Source organism: Condylura cristata, unplaced genomic scaffold (assembly GCF_000260355.1).
Source record: "Condylura cristata isolate star-nosed mole 26May11 unplaced genomic scaffold, ConCri1.0 scaffold00004, whole genome shotgun sequence".
Taxonomy (NCBI): Eukaryota; Metazoa; Chordata; class Mammalia; order Eulipotyphla; family Talpidae; genus Condylura; species Condylura cristata.
This window is the reverse complement of record NW_004567105.1, coordinates 42,196,017-42,209,178: the sequence shown is the minus strand read 5'-3', so window position 1 is coordinate 42,209,178 and position 13,162 is coordinate 42,196,017. Positions and strand designations below refer to the sequence as shown.

Sequence of the window (13,162 nt, the reverse complement as noted above, 5' to 3'; positions counted from 1 at the left end):
GAGTGATGTTGAACATTTTTTCATATGCCTGTTGGCCATCTGCATTTCCTCTTTGGAGAAGTGTCTTTTTAGCTCTACTGCCCATTTTTTGATGGGATTGGGTTTTCTTTTCTTAATGTCTTTGGTGGAGGTCAGGGCCACTTGGTCCTGCTCTGAGGGGGCAGCTTCTAGAAAGAAGAAATTTGAGTCCAAACAATGCAGGCTCTGTCCTTAGTCTCTAAACGAGATAAGGGATGATCCACTCAATACCAGACATTTAGTCAAAGAAATCTAGTTCAGTACTGTTTTCCTGAACCTTCTTCATTGGGCACATGTAATAATAACTAAGGCATGAGATTACTGTTCTGAGCAGTCAGTCTTTTCAGAATTAAGAAATACTGAATTTGTTACAGTTTGAGTTGAAGCATAATAAATTGTATTTTTATAGACAGAAAATTGTTAAATCATTTTGACTTGTTTCAGCTTAATGTTAATATAGTTTATTCATTATGTTGATCTGTGAGTATATGTGGTTGCTCTAATTAGCCAGAATAGTTAGAAAGTTTCTTCCATTCACATTCACAGGCCATTCTGGAGTATTCAGAGTATGACAGTCTTCACTATCAGTCCAGCTTCTTTTCTAAGTAAGGAGGTTTGACCCTAAAGAAGTTAAAATGTGGGCCCTCCGTGGTGGTGCAACTGGTTAAAGCTCAGCACTATGAAGCTAGCCGTAGTGACTGCAACATGAGTTCGATCCCTGGCCAGGGAGGTGACACACATGGCATGACAGACCTCTCCTGTCCTGCTATTCCCCTCAGCAGTCTATTTGCCTGTTTTGCTCCCCACTCTGTCTCTGGTGAATCCTCTCACCCCCAGCACCTCCGGCCTGTACCCTAACTCTTGTATGCACAAATAAATCTTAAAAAAAAAAAAAGTTAAAAGAGCTTGTTCAGTGGCCCTCCCTGGTGGTGCAGCGTGTTAAAGCACAGCACTAAGAAGCTAAAGCCACTTGCACATGAGTTTGATTCCCGCCTGCTCAGGAGGAGATCCACATGGTGTGGCAGACCTCTCCTGACCCGCCCGCTGCTCCCCTCAGCAGTGTACTTCATCAGTCTGCCTGTTCTGCTCCCTGCTCTGTCTCTGGTGAATCCTCTCACCCTCCACACCTCTGGCTTGTACCCCAGTTCTATATGAATAAATAAATAAATCTTAAAAAAAAAAAAAAAGAGCTTGTTCAGAGACACACCCGTTAGTGGCAAAACTGACTCAAACTCAGTAGGCCTAGAGGCAGGAAGAGGTTTTAGGAGTTCTTAGTCCAAGTCTCAGAACTACTGTTAACCTTGAAGCAAATTCTGAAGCAACCAGTGGCTTGGTTCCCCTTCCTGCTGAGGGCAGCAGCTCCTATGACTGGGAGGGTGGCCCTGGTTTTTGGCCTGCTGGTTACTCTTTTTAGCTTAGACATTTGTACTTGCAGAATGGTTGGACTTTTAAAATAATTTCCTTTAGCTGACTATACAGTCTGGCTAGAAATGCAGTGGGGTTGCCCACGGGCTATGTGAGAAAGATATGCCAACTCCCTGTGTGTATTTTTGTGTATGTAGCCTGTTTGGGCTTTGCCCTCACTTTCAGGGTGCCGCCTGCCCCTTAACTTTCTTAAAGCTGTAAACAGCTTCAGTGGGCTCTGCAGAGGAAACTGTGGTTTCTGGTCTTCCTGTTCATTCACATGAGTTTTTCGGGGGAGGTCTAACATCTGACCATATTTTTCAACAGTATCACAAGTAAATAGGGGAGAATGCACAGTAACTGTCAGCAGAGCGGGAGGAACCAAAATTTCTCCACAGAAATTCCTCCAAAACCAGATTTTCAAACGGGGTATTCCATGGCAAACGAGGTAGGTATAAATCTAGCATGGACAGTCTTTTAGAGTGACTTGAATTCCTTCACTGGTGTGTTTGTGAACTAGGACTGTACGAATCACAGACCCAATTCTGAGATTCCTGTTGTGGGAAGCTTAAGGAAGGGTTTGTGCTGTTTGCTTTTGGGTTGGAGAACCAGTGGTTCCTGGAGGATGCTGAGCAATATGAGGGACCATTTGTAGGCTGGCTTCATCTGCCTTTTACTCAAGGAGTCAGGCCACCTGTCAGCTAGGTAAGAATAATCTTCATGTGCAGTGGTGGTCACTTAGGGGGACCCAAGGTCTGTGTTGGGAAATGGTTTAGGGGAAAGCTTAACAAGGGAACACCCACACCTAGCAGGCTTGTACCTGGAATTTCATTTACAGGAGGCTCTGCATGCCAGGGCCCAGCAGCAGCGCCCCTCAGGCCGCCTCTCAGGCCACCCCTGCAGGGAGGCAGGCACCTGTGTGTTTTTCACTGGAACAGACTAGGTCTCCTCTGAAGTGGAACTTATGGTTAAAGAAGGTCATAGAACATGGTGGTGTGTGCTCCTGCTCAAGCTCTTGTGCATCTTGTGTTAATGGTAAGAGGTGAAGGTTAGTTCAAATTAAGTACAATTCAGGTATAAACAAGCAGGCATCTTTCTGGAATTTATAGATGAGGATTTGTACAGGACTTTGTGCACCGGGGTCAGGTGTGAATCTGTAGGGCAGAAGCGGCTGACTTGTGCCAGCTAACAGAGTTCTAGCTTCAGCTCTCATGAGGTCGGTCTCTGAGCAGTCTGTCCAGCTCTGGCTCCTCCTCCAGTTGTCCTCTGCATTCTTAAGGCCTGGTCCCCTGCCTTACTGTTCCTCCTTCCCCCTCCTCCCAAGATTGGGGACTGGGCGTGGCAGGGTACCTTGAGACACAGTCCCAGGACTGGGTGCATGCTCACCGTGTAGCAAGTGTTTACTGAATGCTGAATTTGAGGACACTAGAGTCTCGCATTTAGAAAATTTTTATTCAGGGGCAATTTTGTGTTATGAATTAGGTCAAACCTGCCTTGCAATGTACTATAAGATTTAGTAAAACACATGAGTGAATGCTTGAACACTTCTTCAGTCCCACTTCAGCTTCATTTCTATTCCTTAGTGCATGTTTCCTGATTTCTTAGATGGCTCAGTTCGTTCTCCAGAATATTTTGTAGTATGTTGTGGGCAAAGGGCCTATTGGTATGTATTGCCTTATTAACATTTGATCCCCAGGTAGAGGCCGGTAACTCACAAATGAAGTGCGTTTATCATTATAAATTTTTTTTTTTTTTTTAAATTTTTTTTTTGTACATACAGAACTGGGGTACAGGCCAGAGGCTCAGGGGCGGTGAGAGGCTTCACCAGAGACAGAGCGGGGAGCAGAACAGGCAGATCAACAAAGTACACTGCTGAGGGGAGCAGCGGGCGGGTCAGGAGAGGTCTGCCACGCCATGTGGTCACCTCCAGGGCAGGCGGGAATCGAACTCATGTGGAAGTGGCGTTAGCTTCTCAGTGCAGTGCTTTAACCCGCTGCGCCACAAGGGAGGGCCCTATCATTATAAATTTTAATAAACAGCTGCTCTGATGAGGAAATTAACTTCTGATAATTTGCTAGGAGTTAGGTCATTCAGAGTTTAGTCACCACAAGTGAGCTGCTAAATTGAGCTTCAGTCTAATAAGCTTGAGGCCATCCTGGCACCAGGGCAGCCTGGCTGGACCAGGAGGAGGGCTGCTTCACTAAGCAGATGCTCAGTGATCCAGATTTAGTGTTTGTTTAACCAAGGGTTGCATTTTACATTTCAGCTTCTTCAAAAGGTATTTTACATCTAAGATGGAAAATATTGTGAGACTGTTGTAAGGATCTGTATTGTTTCTGAGCATCTCTAGAAATATCTTCAGCTTTGGCAAGTGACTCTGTTCCATGTGAGAAATCTGCTCCATGCCAGTGGTGACTCAGAAGCCCTGCATTTTCTTCCTGATTCTGTGCATGAGACTCCTGGCAGGTTCCCGTATTGCTAACCGCAGGGCCACAGTTGCTTCCCAAAAGATTTGTCACACATGGAATCCAGGTTGCACCTCACACTAGAATGCCATTCATAAAGAGAAAGTGCACTTAACGTTATGCCCCTTTTGGAGGTTAAATCAGTGCTTTTATCTTTAGGGGTCAAAGATTATAAGATGAGTTTGGTGATGATGAACATGAGTGCTCAATAAAAATACTTGTTGAATGAAGAATGAGTGATTGCATGAGCTAAACCTTTTAAAACTATGGATATGGAGGATTTTTTTAGTGAGTTAAAGGATTCATGGTGGTTTAGTGGAACCCCAGTCCAGTGTGCCAAAATTTATTTCCTGGTATATTTTTTCAACCAGACCTTCCCTTTACATTTTCATTTTCAAGAAACTGAACATGAAAATCAGTTCCAAAATCTTGGTACCCTCTTATTCATTTGTTTCTGGAATAGCTCCAACCCCTCTCTCCCCGACTGTGTGTGCTACCCCCAGCTCCCAGCTGTGTACTTTCTAGCTCCCTACGGTTGGGAGTGGGTATGCATCTGTGTGACATGTTTGCTGTCCTCCTGGCTGGCTGCCACCCTGGTCTGTACTAACAGGATGTGGAGTGGTAGTTTTGTTCAAATGCATTTCTTCATATGATTGTTTCAACTTTATGCAGGCATGCTTGTTTCAGCTAAATGTAAGCAATCATAGGCAGAAGGTATAGCCATTCTTTTAAAAAACTTAGTGTTATAGAATGTTTCAAGTATAAGCAAAGTGGAGACAAGTAAATGAAGTTGTACTTACACATCATCCAGCTTGATAATTAGTGGACTGTCCTTCTTCGATTATTGTTTCTCCATCCCTGATAAGATGTGATGAGGGGTGGGCATGGAAAGGAAGCTGGTGTTTCAGGTCAAGGAGAGGACCCTCCAGGGAGGCAAGGGAGCACTCTAGGCAAGGAGAGGTACTTGAGATAAAGGGCGAGTGCCTTAGGTCAAGGAGAGGGCTTCTTCAGGATAAGGAAAGGGTACTCTGAGTAAAGGAGAAGGGTGCTCTCGGACAAGGAAGGGGTATTCCAGAGTGAGGATTGTTCTTCCAGGGCAAGGAGGGGGTTATTTGAGACCAGGAGAGAATACTCTAGGGCAAAGAGGAGAGCACTCAGGTCAAAGGGTGCATCTCCAGGATGAAGATGGGATATTAAGGCAGATCCTCTAGGCCCAGGTTAGGGGAGGAGTTAGGGGATCTCTGGGCTTTAACCTCATGACAGGCTGTCTTAGTGCTGGGGCAGGAAGACTTGCTTATTGTGGGTGTGCCTGTCCTGCATATTAGGTGTATGCAGATGGAGGGAAGGGGCTGAAACTTTGCAGTCCTCTATATAGTGACAACTGGTGAAGAAGTTTTTACAATTTGGTGTTTTTACAATTTGTAAAAAAAAATTGTAACAATAATGATTGACCTTGGTTTGCTTGTTCACCATACATCAGGTATGTGACAGAGCTTTATGTAGATAGTTTTGGAGACCTGTTTGACAGCTCAGCTCACCAGTTTTCTTTGGAAATGGTACAGTCTACACCATGCCAGAAAAGGGCCTGCGGAAGGCCTGAGCAGACCTGAGGTCCAGGCACGATCTGCTTGCCACTGGTTCCCAGGAAGTGTGAGCAATAGCTATGGTGGCAGCACTAGCTAGAGCATAGCTTTGACAGCTAAGATGTTTCATTGTGTGATTTTATTTTTGTTGAGTCTCCTGATCTAGGACTAGTTTTAGTGGGTCTTTGGAATAAAAGCCAGTTATCCCAGGGTCATGTGGAAGAAGGAGGTAAACCAAGACTCGGTGAAGGAAATATAGCCTCTGGCTGAGAGGAATGTGGGAGTTCACTTGTCAGTGTTCACTTTTTGGGTGTGTGATCTTTGTTTGCCAGTTGATTTCCCTCCTGATGCTGCAGATCTGGGTGTGTGGGGACACAGTGAGGCCTCATGGCCTTTGTGGGTTGCAGTTATGTACCTTTCCACTCTTGATGTGTGAGGTTGACTAGCTGACCAGGCACCTCAGAGGATTTATAGTTTTGTGGTACTACTGTATTGTGTGGAATCTGGTGTGTGACTGAATTTCTCACATGCAGAGGAGAAACAGAAAGAGAGCCTATAATAAATGTTGGAACAGGTATATTTTGTTGATTCTGTGAATGCTGGTTTGAGCCAGGTCTGCAATGGTCCCAGCTCTTGTTGGTGTTGGATCATTCACATAATAGGCAGAATTATGGAGGAAATGACAGAAATTGACTTCTCAGCCTGGTGTGGGTCTCCAGCTGGAGTTTGAGTTCTGTGTTTGGCATTTCTCTGCTAAGCCTACACATTGATGTCTTGTTTTCTGTTCCTTTGGTGTGTGGGCAAGTGAGTGCCTAGTGACTGTGGCAACTCTCCGGTCATCTGTGCAGTGGATGACTTGGAGGACTTTGTTCCAGTTACTAGAGGGAGTGCCAGGCCTTCCAGTGGGTTCTCAGGAGGACTCTTTGATCCTCCCCACCCAGCCCCTGCTCTTGCTCTGTAGATTGAATTTGATTATAGGACAGACACTGGAGAGGCTGTGCAGCTGCCCAGGTGCTGATCAGCCACTCCAGAGGGGAGGAAATGCTGCATTAGGAGGTGGGTTACGACAGATGAAGAAAGAGGTATGAGATGGGCTGTGACTATTGAGCTGTGTCCCTTGTTAATACCAAAGCCTGGGCACACCTTCTACCTCCTCAAACCCTTGTGTGAAATGACACGGCAGACCCCAGAACTGTAGGAGCAATGCAGTGTTTGTGTCTTCTGGGTGGAACCTCCTCCTTTCTGCCCTCTTTTCAGTCATTGAGATTACTGACCTTGAGAGTCAACATTTGATCTTCTAAGTGTCTGAACAGGAGAAGGACCAGCTGTTTGGTGCCCAAAGTAGCACTGGGTGCAGCCTCACCCTGACTGACTGAGAGCTGGCCATAATAAGTGATGTCTGGCCTTGGTGTTCCTGGTACTTGTCTCACCAGATTGGTGGTGACCAGCATCTCTTTGCATGGGGACTGTGGTAGTGGTCTGGCTACTCCTGCTTGTTAGCCATAGGTACAGCAAGCACAAAACATTGTAAATAATGAACTCAAATCATTGCCATTTCTGCCTGCAGCCTGGAATTGTGTCGCCATTTAAACGAGTATTCCTAAAAGGTGAAAAGAGTAGAGATAAGAAAGCCCATGAGAAGGTGACAGAGAGGCGCCCCCTGCACACTGTGGTGTTGTCCCTGCCTGAGCGCGTCGAGCCCGACAGACTGCTGAGTGACTACATCGAGAAGGAGGTGAAGGTAAGTCTCCATGGGCCGCAGGATGAGCCTGCCCAACACAGCAAAGGCCCCTCTGGAGGATCCAGCAACTGCTGCGGTTTGTGAGACACGTCTCCGTGGATGCCATACTCGAAGCTGCCACCATTGTCATGTCTGTAGTGATATGTCTGATAAGTAGGTACATACACCCCAGGTTTCTGTTTTCTGACTCCATTTTTGGTCCTTTCTACACTAGTATGCCACTTCCTATCTCTTGAATGGGCCATGTATTTTTGGTTCCTTGATCGAGACTCAGTGCTGTTTGGTGTGTCATTGTCACAACCCAGGACTCAAGTGTCCTGAATCTTGTCAAAGTCTGTGCCCAGAACACTTGTGGATCAACATGATGTCACCCCCAAAACACTACAGTGAAGATGAATGCATGAAAATGTCAGAGAGAATGAGAAATGACACAACAGTGGTGAGCAAGGTCCATAAACTTAGAAAAGGAACTGGTGACGATAGGGCAGCTGCAGTAGTGATGCTGATGGACCCGAGTCTCCTCAGAGGATGTGGAGCCATCTGGCTGGACCCCAGTGGTTGGGGCTGGGCACTGGGCTGTGTGTTGCCCTGGAATGAGTTTCTGCTCTCTTCCAGCAGTCAGATGATTGACTCCCCCAATCCCAAGGTGGGAGGTCTTCCCCATGGAAACATGGAACTAGGGAGACTTTGAATGTGGGGGCAGCTGGCAGAAAGGAGAGTGAAGGCAAATCTTGTGCATACAGCAATTACTCTGCAGTCCCTTTCTCTGCCATGCTTTCAGAATGTCTGCAACTAGGCTGTTCCCCAAAGCATCCTTGGAAGGGAAACTGAGTAACCTGCAGAAGCGCTGCTGGGATAGTGACCAGCCTGTGCCAGCCAGTGGTCAGTGACTCAGCCTGTGCACACAGCTTCAATTGCAGGCAGCTGAGGAGAGAAGAACACACTTGAGGAAGACATTTAACCTGAGCGTAGAGCCTAAGACAAACACAGAAGTAAATGTGAATGAATTAGCAATGCAGTAGAAAAGGAGGGAGGGAGCCTAACTGTTCAGAAAGATTGAGAGGAGATATTGTTAAATAACAGTATCAACTTGAAATTTTCAAAAGATGAGTATAGAAGCTTCTGGAATTAAAAGGATGTCAGTTATATATATCTTGAAAAAAATTATTAGAGGTCTTGAAAGATAAAGTCAAGAAAATCACACAGAAATAATAACCAAAGACAATGAGTAAACAAAAGATAAGAATGAGAAAAAAACAAATTATAGGATCCATCTAGCAGATTCATGACAAGACAGACTGTTAAAAGGAATGAGAAGGAAGTTATTGAGAAGGTAATACAAGAACATTTTGTAGAATTAACCAGTGGACATAGCTCTCAGATTGAAAGGATCCCTTCATATCACCAGAAATGCAGGTTTCTGAAATGTGAGTTGCAGACCCTGCTCTGAGGAAGTTTCTGGATGGTGTGCTGCAACTTAGCACAGAGGCAAGGGCAGAAAATGTGAATTCAGAGTTGAGTCTGGAATAGTAAGGAGGGGAGAGAATGTCCCAGAGTGTTGAGAATCTAAGAAATAGACCTGAGAAGCTCTGGGAAAGGGAAACATAGTTTTATATGTTTGAGTAGAGGATGCTGGAGAATTAGGATAGTATGTAGGAAACAAAATAAATGGAGTTGTAGATCCATATAAAACCATGAAAAGGCAAAGGTTGGGGATTTCTCCTTCTTGAAAGATGAGTAAATATATCCCCCCCCCCCAATTAAATACAACTAAAAATTCTGGACATTATAGATGCAACAGTCATTAAGAAGACTCAGAGACAGTAGAAAAACCAGGAACGCTGAGACCCACAGAACAACCTAGTGGTTGTTTCCTTTTGCATCATATCCCCCAGAGTTGGAGCTGAAGCTAGCAAGACAGAGATGCTAATAGGTACAGACACAAAAGCCTGCTCTCTCTGGCTGAAGGACTGGGGAAGGGATGATCTACCAGGATGAAATGTTCAACAATAACTCCTTAGTTCCAGCCAAACTTGATGGAAAAACTTCTACCACTACGCTCTCAGCAAAGGCTGAGTGAGAGAGCCCATGAGCACCCCTAGTAGGGGAAGGGACATTCATTCCTGATGAGCCCTGGGAGGAACTGGTTGTCAGTGAAGACCATGCAGACCTAGAATGCCCACCATGCCCTGCAGAAAAAAGAAAGCTCCCCACTGAGGTGGCTGCAGGGGCCATTGGAGAATGGCGCCTTCCACATCCACCTGGAGTGGCAGTGTATGCTCCCCTTCCACCATGTGCTAGCACTTTCTGACATCTGTCATTGGAATCCTGGAGGGAGGGGCTAAAAAAACAGTTAAAAAAGATCGTGGCTGAAACTTTATGATTTGACAAAAGACAAAATTAGAGATTCAAGAAGCTTACCACAGATATCATAAGCCCAAAGCAATTCAAAGCAAGACCTGGCATTGTGATACCATTCTGACTCATGAGTCTTATGAATTCTAATTCACATAATTCTGATTTGTGATTCTGAAAAAAGCCTTGAAAGCAATGAGAAATACCTGTGGGGCAAACAGAAGGACAGCAGATTTCCCAGCAGGCACCAGAGAACGAGAAGGAAATTGAATGTCATTCTTCAAGTGCTAAGAGAACCTGAAGAGTCAATGTTTATTAAGAGGATACAACTAGTTTGCTATACTCTCAAACAACAGTCTCACAAATGGAACAATTTGTAGAAGACCACACACTACCACAGGTTCCCCAATATGAAATAGAAAATTTGAATAGCCTTGTAACTATTAAAGAAATTCAGTATCTAGTTTGAAAATTCCTATAAAAAATTGTCAGGTTCCATATGATTTCTGGAGAACTCTGTCAGTTGTTTAAAGAATTAACATCAGTTCTGTACAATCTCTTCCAAATAGCAGGGAGGAACACTTTCAGACTCAGTTTATGAAGGTAGTATTATTCTGATACCAAAAGAAGAAAAAGACAGTACAAAATCAGAAACATGAATGGAGATACAGAAATCCATAATAAAAGTATTAGCTAATGTTATTTATCAATATATACAAAGAATTATACATTTATGACCAACTGGCTATATTCCAGGAATGTGGAATTGGCTCAGTGTTAAAAAAATGCTGTAAGGGGCCCTCCCTGGTGGTGCAGCGGGTTAAAGCACAGCACTAAGAAACTAAAGCCACCGCTGCATGAGTTCGATTCCCGCCTGCCCCGGAGGTGACCACATGGCGAGGCAGACCTCTCCTGACCCGCCCGCTGCTCCCCTCAGCAGTGTACTTCGTCGATCTGCCTGTTCTGCTCCCCACTCTGTCTCTGGTGAATCCTCTCACGCTCCGCATCTCTGGCCTGTACCCCAGTTCTGTACGAATAAATAAATAAATCTTTAAAAAAAAATGCTGTAAGGTAATGCATCATATATTAAGTTGCTAAGGAAGAAATACCATATTGATCAATTGATGTAAAAAAATATTTGACAAAATTTAATGCCCATTCATGATAAACACTCAGAAATATGGGATATATATCTGAACCATAATTTTATAGGCATCAGAATTTAAAACATTATTATTTGCAATTACTTTAAAAAAAAGTGCAGGTATAAATCTGACAAAATTTGTGTGCAGAAAACTACTGATGAAAGAAATAGAAGATCTGAAAAGAGAAACAAATATGTTCATCCATATTGAAAACAACCAGGCTAATGTCAGTTCTCCCAAAATTGAATTAACAGGTCTGATACATTTCTTGTCAAAATTCCAGCAGAGTTTTTTTGTTGATAGAGCAAGACAATAAAATTTATATGGAAAGACAAAAGCAGAAGAGCTGAAACAAATTTGAAAAAGAACAAAATGAGAGGAATGAATTTGTCTTCCTGATTTCAAGATGTGTTTTATAGTTACAGAAGAGGACTGTGAAATATTGGCGAGACATCAGTGGCACACAAACAGACCCACACAAATTGCCCAACTGATTTTTGACAAAGGTACAAAAACAATTCAATGGAGAAAGGACAGCATTCTTATTGGGGCACCCAGGGAGGGAGAAAAAAAGAACTTTACCTTAAATGTCTCACCTGGTGCAAAAATTAGCTCAACATGGATCATGAACTTAAGGCAAATGTAAAACAGTGACACTTGTAGGAAAAAAAAGAAAAATCTTCATGTCACAGGGCTTTGGTAGAGTTCTTAGACTTCATGTGATAAGCAGGGGAAATTGATAACAGGACATATAAAATTTGAAATTTTCACCATGCAGAAAACCCTGTTAAGGATGAAAAGACAAACTGTAGACTGGGCAATATCTGCAAGCCTCGTATCTGCTAACATCTCTTATCTGGAGATGTTACACAATACACAATAGAGAAAAAGCAAGCTGTCCAGTAGAACATAGGAAAAGACATGAACAGAAATTTCACTGAAGACTATAAGCAGTTGGCAAATAAGTACACGGCAAGATGTTCAACATCTCTAGCCATTAGGGAGATACAAATTAAAACCATAAGATACCTACAATGGCTGTAGTAAAACAATTAATGACAAATACTAATTACTGGTGAGGATGTGGAGAACCTCTTATCCATGACTTGCGGGGGAATGTAAGGTGGTACAGCAACTCTGGAAAGTAATTTGGCAGTTTCTTTAAAAATTAAGAAACTACTATATGACTGTCAGTTGAACTCCTGGGCAGTTATTCCAGAGAAATGAAACTCTGTATTGACAAAAATACCTGTAAATTCAAAGTTTTATAATAGCCAAGAAACAAGCTAGAAACAACCCTGTGGATAAATGGTTAAACAAAATAAGGTACATGACGATCATGGAACACTACTCAGCAAAACAGGACCAGGTCACTGAGAGCTTCAACAGCCTGCAGAGCTCTCCAGATGGACCATGTTGATGCCAAAAGGTTCCATATTGTTTGGTTCTCTTTGTATATCATTTTTAGAATTAAAAACTTTTGAAATGGAGAGCAGACCTGGGATCGCGAGAGATTAAGGAAGACACTGGATGGGCAGGAAGTGGGTTGCCTGTAACAAAAATGGGAAGGATCCTTGGGATAGAATGGTCTGTGACTTGATCTGGGAGCAGACTCCTGGTTGAAATGTCACAAGATGGTAAAAATTGGGTGCATTTGGGTACAGGTATGTTGGATCTCTGTTATTTCTAGCAATGCCGTATGAGTTTACAATTATCCTAAAATAAAAAGTTTAATAAAGAGTAAAAGGTTGTGCATGAACAATATTGTGATTTCACTGTTTCCTACTACAGAGTGAAATAGAATATAAATAGTAAAAGAATGAAAGCACCAAGTAATGAATTAAGTAATAAATTACCAAAATTGTGAAAAGAAAGGCAGGGGATATGGGAATGGGGATATGAGTTAAATCTTTGTCTGCATTATTTGGAAGTCAGCAAACAGTGGCTTCAAATGACAAATCAAGAAGTAGCAGTGTAAACCCACTATTTAGAAAAGTGGCCCAAATACCAGCAGAAACCACTAGAAGACTTGAGTGTACCTGGGAAGCAGGTTATAGGGCTGTCCCAATAGGGTTGGGACTGGTGATTATCATTTTTTGTTGATATGCTTTTGGGAATTATTTCCCTTTCTAAACTATGCACATGTATCTCTTCAATAATTTAAAAGTGATAGTAAAATTTACTAGTGATGAGGGAACAGTTACTTCCACATACTTCAGTGTGGCTCTTTATGAAAGGTACTTTGTATTTATTAATAGAATGAACATTGACAAAGCAAAGTTGAAAGGAACTTAATAGTATTTTCTGTTTTTTGAATGCTTACCAATATGGCTTCACCATATAGCACTAATTACATTTTCCATTTCATCTTTACCAATCCTTTCTAAAGCAGAAGCACTATTCCCCTATATATTTCATGACAGGCTGACATTTGCAGGACCTAGTGCAGAA

General features: G+C 43.1%; 1 protein-coding gene across 3 annotated transcripts in view; it reads left to right on the top strand.

Moving 5' to 3' along the window:
* CCM2 (cerebral cavernous malformation 2) overlaps window positions 1–13,162 on the top strand; it is a 55,224-nt gene that overhangs the window by 21,545 nt on the left and 20,517 nt on the right. The window contains exons 1-2 of one of the 3 annotated variants that reach the window (XM_004676540.2): window positions 1,772–1,870; window positions 7,038–7,211. The exons of 1 other annotated variant lie outside the window; for it this stretch is intronic. In XM_004676540.2, the coding sequence (XP_004676597.1) occupies window positions 1,772–1,870; window positions 7,038–7,211 (273 nt within the window). Of the gene's footprint in view, window positions 1–1,771; window positions 1,871–7,037; window positions 7,212–13,162 lie in introns of those variants that run through there. One more of the 3 variants, XM_012720272.1, reaches the window with a different exon arrangement.